The sequence below is a fragment of the Tinamus guttatus genome, unplaced genomic scaffold, assembly GCF_059628265.1.
Source record: "Tinamus guttatus ecotype Peru unplaced genomic scaffold, ASM5962826v1 Tinamus_guttatus_pri_ptg000576l, whole genome shotgun sequence".
Classification (NCBI taxonomy): domain Eukaryota; kingdom Metazoa; phylum Chordata; class Aves; order Tinamiformes; family Tinamidae; genus Tinamus; species Tinamus guttatus.
Genome location: NW_028289110.1, coordinates 98,489 through 113,710, shown reverse-complemented (window position 1 = coordinate 113,710; position 15,222 = coordinate 98,489). Strand labels below are relative to the sequence as shown.

Below are 15,222 nucleotides of genomic sequence, written 5' to 3'. Positions count from 1 at the left end.
AGATGGACTGTATCAGAGCTAGTCTTGAGCCCTGGCACCCAAACCCTTGGCAGGAAAGAAAGAGTGCTCAGGACTCTGAGATAGCAAACGATGTCTTAACAAGGGAAGAAACCAAGGCGGAGGCAGGATTCTGAGGGGCTCTGCCCTATGCATTGTGCTGCTGTTTGCCCCAAACATCATCTAATAATCACCTGATCAGACATGAAGGTGACCAGAGAAAGAGAGACTTTTGGTTGGCTCAGGAGTGTGTGCTCAGTCTCACTGCAGTCCAGGTGCAGGTGAGCACCTGGTGAGGATTAATGGTTTGTTTACATTAGTTGCAAGAGGTATAAAAAGAGCTGGCAGGTGACTCTTCCCTAAGTATCTGCAATGAGCCAGAAGTTGCATGTGCTTTTTCAGGTCAGATTTTAGGATAGTGGGGTGACTACAATGTCTTTAGACCTCTTGGTGGATCTTATGCGGAACGATGAGCATTTTTGGCTATGTCATACAATGTATGAAGCTGCTTCTTTCCTTCCAAGCCTGTGGAAGGTTCTCTGGTCCAGACTCCTGAGGTCTGAGTCCCAAAGTTCCTGAGCCAGGGCTTTCTTGTAAGCAGTGCATGATCATTTCATGCAAGTTGGTTAAACTGTATTCAGGACATTATAATGATCTAGGCCTTTGAAATAAAACTGTAAAATTAGAGAAGTGGTTAAAGCTGTTGGGTTTCAATCCAAAGATCTGATGTGCTACAGTTGTCTTCAATTTAGATTTTGTGGGTTGCATGTTACTTCTTTATGCTTATGAAAAAATCAGGCTTCAAAGTTTTCTTTCTCACAATGTCATTGATGAAAGATGGACTTGTGTTGCCTGTCTTCTCAACTTTTTGACCTGAAATACTTGGGATTTTATTTTCCTCTATAGCACCCTGTGTTGCCACCAAGGAAATCACTAACAACAGAAAAGTTTGTGTTAGCTTAAAGGTCAAGTTGTAATGTTAATACTTATGAACATCCCTATATGAGGTTACATTTCTTTGGGCTTCTATATTTCCTGGCTACAGACTGGTGGAGGAGAAAACTAGAATGAAGATAAAAGTACAAGTAGCTTTTTCAAGAGACACTTGAAATTAAAATACATAAAGTAGTAAAGATTTGTATAAAATCATGGGTTGGGCTATCTTGTCAGTAAGCTAACTCTGTGTTCTTTAGAAACTCAACCTCTTCAGAAATTTATATTTCACAAAGGACATTTCTACCGAAACCTTACTTAACTTAGATGCTAAAGGTTGAGATTTAATTCAGTGGTGCGCTTCATTCACTTAGTACACAGGACTTCAGACTACTGGCCTAACTTGTTAATGATTTATATGTGACGTTTATGACTTTTGAGAGAACCAAACAAAGCCTTTTAAAGAACTGGGAACTTTTCTCAACACCAAATCTGGAATTGCATATGTAAAAGACATTTTTCCTACTGCACTGGGACTCTGAGGGTTAAGAGATAATGAGTAATGGAAAAATGCTAGGTGCAGTTTACTAAGATACCCTGTAAATATTCTCAAAAATGAAATGGATAATTCTGACAATGTGATGGCAGTGGTAATGGAAAGGTAGGACTGTAACAGTGAGTGCTGAAGCTTTTGAAACAGGAATACTGCTATCTTAGAAATTTATATAATGTCTGGGAAGGGAACAAAGCAGACCAAAACCAAAACAAACTTTTGCTTAGCTTTGGAACTTGTCAAAGCAAAGAAAATGGTCCCCTACCCTGATACCAAGGGATAATTTCTCATATCAGTCAGTTCTCCAGCGATTAAAAACTTTTAGGCCATAAACACTAAAACAGATCTTTGCCCTTCCTCTCTCAAACAAATATTAATAAATAACAGCCTTTTGATAAAAAGCAGCCTTGTATATAACTAATAAAAAGCACATTACTGAGCATTGAGTAACAGTTCATTTGTTTATCTAATCCTCCACTTAGCACTGAAGTGAAAACTGTATTTCTGTAGCGCAAGTCTTAGACTCTATGGTGAACAATAGGGAAGACACAAAAATAAAACTTTTCATAGACTCAAATGACTTTGAGACTTTTCAGTTTGTCTCAAACTATTTCTAACTAACTAATGAGGAGGTAGTGTTGAAATACTATAAAGCTTAACAAAATGTGTAAGATCTCTCCATACACAGGTACTTCTGGCTTTATAGAACCAACTGCTGAACTTTGTCATTCCCTAGAGCCAGGAGACTGTGTATATTAAAATGTTTCAGTGGAAGAATACCTTAAAGTCGGGGTGGAAAGGACCCTGCCAAGTACTGCTAATCACTTTGCGCTGAAGTGCAAGGACTTGCCTGAATTCACATTGCAGTGCAAGAGAATTTCACCAAAAGAAAAGACATCTTTTTTTTTTTTTTTTTGAGGAACACAGATCATCCAGTGGATAGGTCATTATATGTATATCAGTCAACTTAGAGCGTTTACAATCTAGGTCTAGATAGTTGTTGATAGATTGAAATCTTTCCGTTAATAATAGGTGTTACTTATTTGGCTACATGTTGTGCTAATATTTTTTAAATAAATTAATCCAATATGTTGCATTTATATCTCTGAGATTAAGGAAAATATAAATGATATTCTGTCAAGAATTCATAAAGCAGCTGCACAACTGCATCAGGAAGACAGATGGAGTTTGTGGAACTTGGGCTGCGGAGTTTGGGAATCTAGGACTTAAAATTGTATACAGATTTCTTATAATTCTGTGCTATAGTAGTTTTTATACTTTTTTCTTAAGTGTTGTCATAACACTTAAGAAAACACTTAAGTGTTGTCATAACATAGATATGTTTATATTCATATAAATTGAATGAGGGACCACAGAGTCAAAAGAAAATGAAAAGACATAGTGGCCTAAGCAAATGAGAGGTCCTGTCTAGGAGCCTTAGGCATCTAGACATCTGCAGCTCTTCTACCACACTTTAGATGCAAGACTGGTACTCTCCAAGTGGAAGAGTTGCAGCAGTTTGTGTATACATACAGATTTTGTAAGGTTTATTTTTAAGTGTTTTTTTAACAACCCCATAAGGCCCAACCCATAAGGTTTTAAGGTTTATATACTATATAGGGATTTGAGGCAATTGTTTTCACTATTCTAGCACTGAATTATTCATTTAAAACAGGCTCTAACCAGCCTCAAGGCAGAAGACATGTATAACATGCCATAAAAGGAATTTTTTTTTTAGTTATGGCCTTTGATTGTTCAAGAGGCTTCTCAAATAAGAAAGTCTTTTATGTACATAAAAGACTTTGTTCCTGCTTGGTAGGCGGAGACTATGTAGGTGAGGCTTACTGATACCTTTGCCTCCATGTGCTCTCTCCTATAGCTAGCTGTAGTAAAATACAGCTATATAAAATGGGTCCTAGCAGATCTATATAACATATAAATTTTATACGTTACATAGATCTGTTGTGACCTAACCCAGCGTATTGAGAATTTCCTCAACAGAAGTGGTGGAAATGGTGGCCTGCTTCTCTGACTCCCAATCGCAGGAGGGTTGCCCACAGCTCCATGGGGCTGAGTCATTCTGGCTGGTGGACAGGAATGCGAAAGTATGTTTTCCAAAGTATGGCTGCAATCAGGGACCACCCTTATTAAGGGCAACAGGGTCCATGTAGCCACACGTGCAGGTCCTGTTCAGTCTTGCCTTACAGTTCCAATACTGTACCATTCTCTGCAGAAGCTGCTTTTGGCTAGGACACCACCATGGTGATCTTTTTGTCGTCTTCGCACCCAAAAGCTTGATCCCATCTTATTCCCTTCCCATCCCTTATCAGTGAGCCCTTCTCTTCAGTTCAGCATGTGATTTTCATGTTCTCCTGTCACTTTTGCATTCCCCTGACATTTTTTTTTCCTTCCCTGACTCCTCTTCTTGTGGTTTTGCCTAAATTGTTTCTGACTTTACTGAATGGGGCACATTTTTCCTCTGTGACATGACAGTCACCAATGCTTCTAGCCTGATTTGGGCTGATGTTTAACCCTGATGACCTTCTTATATTTGGTTAGAAGGGTATTAAGACAAGATAATAGGCATTTCTTAACCTGATCACCCATAGAAAGGAGGGTTAGGTAACAATAACATGGATGCAGAAATGGTCTCTTCTCCATCTGTGAATCCTAACTTGATAGCTTTTGACTCCGTTGAACTTTTGAGCTGAGTTTGACATATGATGAAGGTCCAAAGACATCTTAAGCCCTAACATTTAGTGAAAAGAGACAACCAGACAATTGGACTCCTAGAGCCTCAGCTTAAAAAAAAAAAAAAAAAAGTGTATTTTGACCAGGCTTTACACCTACTTAGATAACAAGTTCATTAGATCATTCAAGGAAAAGACATAAATATGTGGGAAACTTTGCTGCCCCTTCTCGCTTGACCATTTAAAAACAATGGATCAGCATCTTGTAACTGCTGCTTTTCATATCTCAAGTATAGACAGAGCACAACAGATTGGGAATTATTTTCAGACAGTGTAAGCTCAATTCAGTTGCCCAATGTAGACACAAGCCCAGTGACAGGGAGATTTTGTGATGTGGCTCACTGCCCAAGCTATCAGGAAAGGTGCAGAGAGAAAGCATGGAGATAGGTCCTTCCCTGCAAATGTAAAGTGAATTTCTGAAGTAAATGTTTCCCTGAAAAGGATTTACAGTGTTCAGACTCTCCATGTGACCTGACTTGGGCCATGGGATTTAGATCCAATGTCAACTAGAAGCCTCATCCTGGCTTCAGAAGAATTTTTCTGGGGTAAATCCATCCTGTAAGAGCGATCAAGAGACCTCAATCACCTGAAGATGGTGGCTCATCAGTGCTGGCAGCATCAAGAACTAACCAGGGTGACAGACCCACACGAATGGGGCCTAAGGGAACACAGCAGACCACCACCAACCTCTTTCCTACCACCGTCAGGAAGAAATCGGAAGATGCCCTGAGGAGAACCTATGGACAACCAGGCAGGATGTTTTTTTTTGTTTTTTTTTTTTTTTTTTCCCTGATATTATATTTGCTAATAGGGATATCTGAGAATGGTCTCTTGTTTGTGACAAAAATATATACCCCTGACTTACAAACATTTATGGTTTAATGATCAGCTTATGAGTTTCTTGGATGGACACCAATGGGGTGTAATGAGAGAACAAGGTAAGGCCTGCAAGGGCAGTTGGCCTGATAGATGGTGAGAATGCTGGGAAAACAAAACAATAACAATAATAAACTCCAGCCCTTCTTTGCTAAAGGCAAAATGTATGACTTTCCCCCTGAAATTTTTTTACCAGCTCCCGTGGACTGCTCAGTGGTATGGGGAGAGCTCAGCCTCTCAGACAGTAGGACGTCTGTCTGAAACACTAAGAAACACACCAAAGAAAGACACGGAAAAAAAAATCTTAAGCTTGTAGTAATATGTTTTTCTTTGTAAGGAATGGCTCAGCTTTATATTCTGTTTCTGAGGTCATACTGCTAGCAATAGGCTGGATATGAAATCTATAGGTCACATGGGCAACATGAGGAAACAGGAATATGTTACAAAGAGGAACCAGGATCTCTCTGAACTACTGCAAAACGTACACACAGCAAGTAATCAACAATTCTGGCAGAATGCAAATGTTTAATTAGTACAAAACACTTGTGCTCCTGGTAACTATTTTGCAAAATTCCTTTACTCAAGTGGGTCATACAAAGGTGCACGTGATAATCCCATATTTGCTTTGGCTTTGGGAGACTTGGCATTTGGGGGAAGGGTACCCCTGCAGTGTTTTTAATCAAACTTGCCAAAAAAGAACCAAGAAATGTGTCTTCATATAAGTAAATATATAATAAGGACAGTCACCTAAGTTGTAACACCAACAGCATTACTGCTATCCCATACTAATTGCCACTTAAAAGCAAGGAACTCTCTGGACTTTAAGAATCCTTCTAATACACTTCACACCATCTTGTTTACAGCAACCTTTCTTTAAATTTCTTATCTATTTTTTTCCCATAGCTTCAGTGTACAAAAAGCTTCAGTCAAGTGCATTACGACCATCTGCATAAAATACGCAAGCTACAGACTGCAAAGTGGGTAGAAGTTATGGAGAAAAATGCTTGAAAAAATGTTTACAGTAAAACACTGTAGGACTGCAAAGCTAGGCAAGATCAGAAACAGGTCTCACTATGCAGTACGAGACAGGTCCCATGTCATATACAGTACGAGGAGGAGGTCACCAAGGTCTCTATGTTGCTGAGAAAATAAAGCACTCAGGTAAGCTAATATATGTGTGTGAATTTATACTTTTTGTTGGCAGTGGGTTTTTTGTTTTTTGTTTTTTGTTTTTTTTTTGGTGTGCATTTTTCTGTCATCTTCACGCAGGCTCACAACATGTAACTAATGAGGCTTGCAAAACGTTTATAATCCCCTATTTCCTGCCTACAGAGAGCTGGCTAAAGGGCTGTGGCCACAACACTCAAGCCGCTAAAAAAAAAAAAAAAAAAAAAGAAAACTTCTTGTGGCTGTTCGCAGAGAGATTTTCTCCCTATGCTGCCCTCCTCTTTTCCTGCGTGTCTTTTTACGTCTGCCTGGCAGCAAAGGAGCGGGGCTTGCGGCGCCGGGCCCCAGGCCCGGCGGCGGCGCAGGGCGGCCCCGGAGGGCTGTACCAGGCCGGCCCGTCCCTGTCCCTGGCCGGCCCCAGGGAGGCCGCACCGCCCCGCAGTGCCCGGCCAAGGGCGGCCATGGCGGCTCTGCGGGCTCGCACGGTGCTGCTCACCGGCTCCAACCGCGGCCTCGGGCTGGAGCTGGTGAAGCAGCTGCTGGGTGGGCCTCGGCCCCCAGCCTGGATCTTCGCGACGTGCCGGGACCCCGAGGGGCCGCGGGCCCAGGTCAGTGTGCGGCTGCCCCTGCGGCCCGGTCTGGGACAGGCCACATGCCCAGGGGCAGGCGGTGCGTGGCTGCCCCGGGCCCGGGGGCAGCTCTGTGTGCTGTGGCCCTGGCTAGGGGGCAGCTCTGCTGCGGGTCAGACCCCAGCTGCAGGCCACACTGGTGGCATTCAGCCCCTGCCTGTGGCCAGACACAGGCACAGGCTATTCCCCAGCTGCAGGTCGCTCGTGCACGGGAGCAGCTGCAGGACTTGGCGTCCTGGGTCTGCGTGGGGCAGGTGTAAGGTGCTGCATTGCCCCTGGGGCTACGCTGGGTGCTGCCTCTCCCAGGCTCCCGGAAGCCTCTCCGTTCAGCAGCTTGGAGCTGCACTGCGCTTTGAGCTCAACCACTGCTTCCCCCTTGCAGTGACTGCTGCTAGCACTGGCCCTGCCTCTGGGCACAGGTAGCTGTAATTAGTAATGTGTTCAGATAACTTGGGCAAAAAGAAAAATCATGTTTTGAGCTTCATGTCTCTCATGCTTGCACCAAGTGCTTTTTGTAGTGCATGTTTGGTATGAAAGTTATTCCGAAAATCTCTTATGAAGCTGGCAGAGGAGAAAGAAGTGTTACTAAATCCCTGTTACTGAACTCCCCCAATGAGCTAATTGAGATTACGCAGGCAGTGCTGCAACCCACCCTCTCCTTCTCCACACGTCTCGTGACTGTTGCTTCAGCTTGCACAAAGTTGGGCATGCAGAGTCAGTGATGCATCTTCTTGCAGCTTGCCCATGTGCAAGGGCAATGTGGGAAGCACAGCTTAAAGAGTCCTGGAGAGGTCCCTAATTTTTTGCCCTGTTCTCCGCCCATAGGTGCTGGGCTTGGGTGTTTACTGATGGGATCAAAGGGCTTGTTTGCAGGGCGGGACTGGAGCCAAGTTCTCCAAGCGGGTCACTGCTGTCAGGCACAGGATACTTCTATAAGCCTTGTTCAGCTGAGGCAGGGTGAGGGCAGCATTTTCAAGGTGCTGCTAAAGTCAGGGACCATGAGGGACAGAGTGTGAGGTGACCCTCAGCCAGGGCAGAGCCATCCTCACTCCTCCTGCCCCTTCATGGCTGGGTCAGGTATTCGGGGGTGAGCTGGACTGGATTTACTCGAGGGAGATGTGATGTTCTCAAGGCCAGCAGCTGGACAAAACACGTCATGAGAGGAAAAATGAATTCTGATCACTGCAAAACCCTTTAGAAGTATTTTCCATGACTTCTTGAGTCTAGAGGGAATGTGGGAATGCAGAATCTGATGATAAAGCACAGAGCCCCAGAGGACAACTGAGCTTGGAACCAGACCCGTGACTCTCCCACTCTGCGCTGATAGGATGAGCCCAAGGGATTGCAGCAGCCCACGAGACCTCACTGATGTTCATTTCCTGTTAGAAATGTTAATTAGCTGTAAAAGATAAACATTTGGCCAGATCGAATGTGGTGGTTTGTTTTGAGATATTTCAAACTTGCTGCAGTAGAAGAAAACAAAGTTAAAAACTGCAAAGCTGAAAGTTTCATTTTGGATTTTATCCTTTATAAAAAAGTTTTCTGAACCCTTTATCTTTGGGCAAAAGTAATCCATAAAAAATCGGCAAGGTGCTTCATTTCATTCGATTGGCTGATATGTAGTGTACAGAGCAGGGTGAGACCTGAGATTGTGCTATTTGGTTCCAGTTAAGACTTCCCCAGCCTTCAAGACTGCACATAGGACAGTGCTCCAACCCTCTTTGGTCAGTGCTGTCAAACACAGCAAAATTCAGGGGCTGATGAGCACATAAACCACTCTTGGTCCAGGGAAAGGTGTGTGAGATCTTGCCGAGTCCTGAAGCTCATTATTTATTCTATTTTATCAGGGTTTTCACAGGTTTTCACAAGATTTTCCCAAACTTGTCTACCAAATGTTAAATCACTTAGTCATTTTAAGGCAATTACAAGAAAAAGAAGGGGCAAATCTCCAGGATCTTGTGGGGGGAAGTAATGCTGCTGTCTGTGTAGTTTTTGTATTCTATTTTCATGCAGGGCTCTATTTTCATTTCTCTATTTTCATGCAGGGCTGTGTCTGGCATGTGTATGAAGATGCCTTAGATGCAGGCCCCAAAAATGTGTTTTGCCTGGCTGTTCAGCAGGACCCTGGCCTGGCTGTTCAGCAGGACCCTGTGGAAACTGGAACAGGCCTGGATCCGCACAGTGCCCTGCTCTTTAGTTAAAGATACCTGGATGAAAATGCAGGGCCAGTGAGTTGCTAGAGGTGACTATGATCCTTGTGGTGAGAAATGTTGAACAAATACGAAAGTCAAGTACAGAGCTGTACAGGGGCTAGTCACCTGCGGCAGCAAGAATGATGCACAGTATCAGGATTGGCAGGAATTAACTCCTAGTCATTCCCAGCTACCTTTGAGAGAATCTTCTGGCCTTATTCCCCGGTAGTTTGCATCATTTCCCAGATAAGCTGATCCTTACTTATTTGTCTCCATCCATTGATGAGGACCTGGCTGTGTTGTGCATGAAGCTCAAGCAGTTTTGAAAGAGTAACATCTTGCATTCGTGACTGCATTTTGCGCTGTTTATGTGGCTGTTGCCTCATGGAGCCCAGGAATACCTGAGCATCTAAGGAGGCCCCATGTGCAGCCACTCTTAAGTGTTGACTAGTCTTGTCTCTCTGGCCTGGGGTGAAGGCAAGGCCCTCTGGAAGATGTTTCCCTTAGGGTGGGCCATGGCTAGTGCCTTGATTATTTCTGTGTTTCTTTTTGTAGGAGCTGAGAGATCTGGCATCCAGGCACCCAAACCTGGTTCTTGTGAAACTGGGTAGGTGTACTCTGCCTCTGAATGGACCCTGCTACCAACAGGGTCTCCATTTCTCCCTCCCCATGTACAGCCTCTGTATTGGGCTTCAGTTCTTAAGGGCTGCCCAACACTTAGGTTTTAAGTACCAGTTTCTCTGGACTTACCTCAACCCCTGTGTCCCCTTGTCCCTAGTACCCTGCTCATTGCAGCCCCCATGTCGTGTGGCCACAGGACTGGGAGGCACTTGAGACAATCCTGGGCATCTCCAACTCTTGCTGGTAGAGTAGGACCCAGCACAGCCCATGTAGAGACTTCTTCCACACTTCATTTTGCCTCATGGCTCTTCAGAATTGCTTAAGGAGGGAACTTTGCCCATTGAGGGGAGGCCAGGACTGCTGCTGACCATACTGACACAGCAGGGAAGGCACTACAACACTGTGTCACTGCCGGGGTGATTCCAGGGTTCCCCTGGGGGAAACACTTGGACTGATGGTAGTGGGACACCCTGAACTCTTTTCTGTGAGGAGACAGCCTTAAGAGTCCATGGGTTTCAGCTCTGAGGTGGCTGCACAGCTCCATCTGCTGTCCACGGATGGCAGACAGAGATGATGTTCTGCGTCATCTCCACCTAGGCCCCATGAGTGTGGGCTCTGGATGCAGAGGTTCCAAAAATGCTTAGCGTTCAAATATCAAACATTCCCCTGGCAGGGGTGCTGCTAACCAAGGTCAGGCATTTTTCTCAAGCACTCCTGTTAAGTCCCATCAAGACAGACTTGTTGATGGCCAACTGCAAGTGGTGCCAGTGGGAGAATGGGCTGTCCTGGGGTTCATTTTTATGCATCAGGGGTCCAGTTTAGAGCCCTCCTCTATAATGAAGGATCCAGCCAGCACTGGACAGGCCAGCAGGCATCTGTAGCCTATGTGAATGGCTCTCCCAGAAGAGCAAGTGCTGTTGTAGAATTGACACTGCTTTCTGATTGCATCTTGTACAGAGACCCAGGGCACTCTGAGTGTGCCATAGTCCGGCCATACGTCTCGACTTCGGCCAGGGCCATGGTACTTCCTCTGTGCAAAACAGACTCCAGTCTGAGATTTCCATAGGAGCATCCATCATGAGCATGGTCAGTCTCCAAGCAGCCTCAAGGCTGTTCAGACTCTACAAGGAAATGGAGCCACCTCTGCCAGGGGGTTGTTGGGTCAGAGACGGCTCAAAACTTGTCTTCCATCTCTGCAGATGTTGCAAATCCTGCAGACATTACTGATGCTGTGAAGATTGTGGAGGGGAAGCTGAGTGGCACAGGCCTGAATCTGCTGATAAACAACGCTGGCATTTATGCCCCTGTGACGCTGGACACAGTGGACTCTGAAGAGATGATAAGGGCATACAAGACCAACGCAGTGGGGCCACTGCTGATGGCCCAGGTAACCCTGGGGACAGAAGTCACCACAGAGGGGGAATTTGGCCTAGCTGGTCTGTGCTTTACCCTGATAGCAGCTTCCTTGGCATAGCAGCTTCCCCTTTGTATTGGATCCATTTGGCAGGGAGTTTTCTATATCTTTGGCCACACACCTCTTTGTTGTTGATGGCCAACAGAGATCCGGGATTACTTTGCAAAGAGCCCTGGGGGGGACGGGACAAGGCTACTGCAGCAAAACACCCAGATTCCCACTGTTCTTCTTCATCCTCCCTGCCCAGAGAGGCTAAGCTGCACTTGCCAGAAATGGATCTTGCCCAAGGCACAGACAACACATGATGCTACTTCTCTGCAGGCGTTCCTTCCACTGCTGAAGAAGGCTGCCCAGGAGAGCACAGACAAGGGACTGAGTTGCAGCAAGGCTGCCATCATCAACATCTCCACCGTTCTGGGGTCCATTGGGAAAACTTCTGAGTCCTTCTTCAAGCCTGTCATCTCCTATCGCTGCAGCAAGGTATGGAGACCAGGGTCCTGCCTTCCCTTGCAAGCTCAGCAGGAGCAAGGGCCTTGGCAGGCCTGGTCTCAGGGTAGCACCTGAGCTTGCCAAGTAGAGGCACTTAACTATAGCAATCGCAGCCTGATCTCTCTGGGCATCTCCATGCCCCTGCTCACTGAAGAAAGACACATGCTCTGTGTAGGCTCCTGGAGACTTGGTGGTGTTTTTTTCTCCTTTGCCTTCAACAGCATTGGAGGGGATACATGGAGACATTGGAGGGTAGTCTGTTGTGTGGTACTTTCTGCTGCTAAGTGCTGCCTGCTGCTTATGCTCCCTTCCTTTTCCAGGCTGCCCTGAACATGCTCACCAAGTGCCAGGCTCTGACCTATGGAGAGACTGGAATCCTCTGCGTGGCGCTTCACCCTGGCTGGGTGAAAACCGACATGGGCACCCAGGAGGTGAGTTCTGGGCAGGAATGAGGGGGTCTCACATAGAGAGTCCACCCAGCAAACTCACACCCATGCATGAGGTGCCTCAGGTAGCCAAGACTGCCCTCCAAAGGAGGGAGGTGTGTGGGAAGGAGCTGCCTGCTAGGGCATGAGTTGTCTGGGTCTGTGCTGGGCCCCTGCGGAGCCTGTGTGTGCTGATAAATACTTCAATGCAAGGGCATTCTGTGAAAGCGCATCAGCACATATCCTGTACCAGAGCAGCGCACCCAGGAGTAGTAGGAGGCCTCTTCAGAAGGGCAAAGACTTTGGACAGGCCCAGAGAGGGGCAGAGAACTTGGATTCAATGGAACAGGGGTGAACAGAGCAGCCCTTTCCTTCTACCCTGCACTCTCTTCCTCAAGAGAGCTGCAGGTCAAGGAAGTCTACAGGTTTCCTGTTCACACAGCAGGATCCCTGTTCTGAGGAGTGCTATCCCTGCAGCCCTGGAGGTTTGAGAAGCCTGCATGTAGCATCACACTTGCAGCAGGATATTTTGCATGGCCTGCTTGGCAAAGTCAATGTGTCTGTTTACTGTCCCTGCTCAGCTGGCCTCCTGGCCCAAGCTGCCTCCATCTGAGGCAGGTACCTCCATGTGGTACCTGCTACCCACTCACAAAACGAACCTGTCCCTCCTCCTGTGGCTCTCACTCAGAATCTGGGCAGAAGGAAACTTGCTGTGGATGTGCACCCGCTGGGTGCATGCAGGTAGATGGTCAGCAATGGCTGTGTCGTCTCGGTCCTGCTCCTCACCCACGCCCTTTGTTGGATCCTTGCAGGCTGACCTGACAGTGGACACGAGTGTGCGGGGGCTGCTCTCCGTACTGCCGATTCTGTCGGAGAAGCACAGCGGGAGCCTGCTCAACTGGGAAGGCAAAGCTATTCCGTGGTGAGAGACAGCACAGCACGTACTGCCCACCCCTGTAGGAGACCACGTCGTGACAGGGGGCTCCAGGTGTACTGAATCATCTGCTCATCCCTCTATGGCCTTCAGGAGAGCTGCCTGGGATGGCCCCAGTCCATGTGGGACAGTCTGTGATCCCTAGGTCAGAGTTACTAATAAACATAAAGCAACCAATAGTACCTGTGCCTTCTCCCAGCTGCAGTGTCTCTGCAAGGCTCTCTCTGCCCTGGCCTGGAGCTGGCCTCTGCAAAAAATAACCTGGCATTATAGCAGTCTGCCTGCCTTACCTGGGGCAGCTCTGAGTGCAAGGAAGGCCCCACAGGCTATTTAACTAGCACAAAGGCCTGTTATCTTCCCCTGAGTGCACATGGCTCAGCCTAGTTTCTCCATGTCTCCACCCAAAGCGAATGGTTCTTCTGCCAATGGGGAAGCTAGTAAGGTAAGATACCTTAACAACTGACCACCTGTAGTAGATAGGGCTTCTGTATGAGTTGCGCAGCCCTGGACTACATGAATTTGCCCAGGAGGTGGTAGCATCTCCAAAGAGAAGAATTTGGGGGCAGTACTTAATTTTCCCAGCTTCAGAAAGCTAGAGGTCTCTGCTCCTGCCTCCATCTTCTGGGAAGAGCTTTTGCTTGTTGTGGGGAGATCCTGGGAGAAGGAAGTGGGGGCTCCTTCAAAACCAGGCCAAGTCTCAGGTACACCTGGTTTACAGGAGAAGAAAGGCCAGAGTTCTCCACTGCTGCTTCTTACAGTCTACCACATCTCCTGGCTAATCTCTTGAAGGGTGCTAATCTTGAGGGCTGGCTGATGCATTGCCCTCTCTCTGGTCCTGGGCTCCTCTGGGGCCATACCTCTCTACAGGAGGGATGAGACTTGCTGGGAAGCACTGGCTGATGTCACAGGTTTGAGGCCTTGTGCTTCTCTACACAGGAGTCCCCCATTTCCCAACCATGAGTGTGGATGCTGCAGGTTCCCCTCACCCAGACTTTGCCCTCACAAGCACACAAAGCACAAGGCACAGATTGATGGGTGCTTCACAGCCTCCTGGCTCCTCAAACAGATGCTTGCTTATCCCACGCTAAAGATTAGAGATACGGTTGCCCTCAGCCCTTGCCCAGCACTGGCTGAGAGATGTGGCTAAGCCTCCAACAAGTGCCCCTCTTGCTCTCCTGTCCTAGCTGGGGCCCAGCCATGCCCTGTGGGCCAGCTCCATGATCATCTTTCCCATGTTTATCTCGCCCTGAGTTTTCTCCCTTCTGCCTCGTGCCATGTGTCATGGCAGGGATCCCGCCACTGCTTAAAGGCAGTTTATCACCTGCGACCCCTTCTCTGCTCCTCAGCATCATTGCTAGCCCCAGGAGACAGATGCAGCTGCTCTCCTGCAAATATTCAGAAAAACGGGGTTGTTGCAAGGTGGGACAGGCTCCATGAGTGCACTGCCAGGACTGCAGTGCTGATGATCAGTGCTGGGGCACAACGTGGCTGCCCCTGTGCCCTGGCAGTGGGTTTTGGCTGAGCTCGGGCCAGGTGCTGGCAAATCTGTGTGCCCCACTGGAAATGAAAACAAGCCTCAAGGGCGGGGGGGGGGGCGGTGTTGAAGCACCATGAGCAGTGGCGCAGAAGAAGCCCAGCAGAGTTTTCCATTCCAGCACTTGGACATCCCACGTGCAGCAGGTTATCTGCCATGCGGGGGCAGCAGATCCAGCAGTGTTGGTCCCAGTTTTCAAGCAAACACCGGACTGGGGCAGCACTACCCAGACTGCCTCTCATCATGTCTTCTAGGGAAGAAAGCTTTTCTGCCAACTGAGAGTCACCACTGGGTGCTTTATCATCCCAAACTAAGCTAGCCGTTCCCCAAGCCCTATGTTAGGTTCTTCCCAAGGAATATGATCTCATGCAGAACTGAGTTTCCAGAGGCTATGCCAGCCAGGGTATCTCAGAGGCCGGGGGTGGCCAAAGACCTTGCTCTGGGATGCATGTTCCCCAAGAAGGCTCAGAAAGAGGCCAGGATGGGCCGATCTTCTCACTCGAACACTTGCCAAGTGATGTTGGCTTTTCCTTTGCTCATGTTCCGGATGTTTGTGTTTTATGCAGCTGATTATCTCCCCATTTCCTCTTCTGACTGATGTTTCCTGCCTTGCTCACTCCCTTTTCTCCCTTTTGTTGGCTTTTCCCTTTGTGTTGGGTTATCTCCCAGCTCTGGGCAGTGTCAGATATCAGTGCTCCCCTGGCAGTG

The 15,222-nt window shown here is 47.2% G+C and overlaps 1 protein-coding gene across 1 annotated transcript; it reads left to right on the top strand.

Annotated features, from left to right (window-relative positions):
• The first annotated feature begins 6,731 nt into the window (after positions 1-6,731).
• LOC104568840 (uncharacterized) lies at positions 6,732-13,160 on the top strand. Its single transcript, XM_010215750.2, has 6 exons — positions 6,732-6,884; positions 9,653-9,704; positions 10,918-11,105; positions 11,454-11,612; positions 11,942-12,052; positions 12,859-13,160. The coding sequence occupies exons 1-6, from the start codon at positions 6,738-6,740 to the stop codon at positions 12,970-12,972; spliced, it is 771 nt and encodes a 256-aa protein (XP_010214052.2). The 5' UTR covers positions 6,732-6,737; the 3' UTR covers positions 12,973-13,160.
• The last annotated feature ends 2,062 nt before the right edge of the window (positions 13,161-15,222 follow it).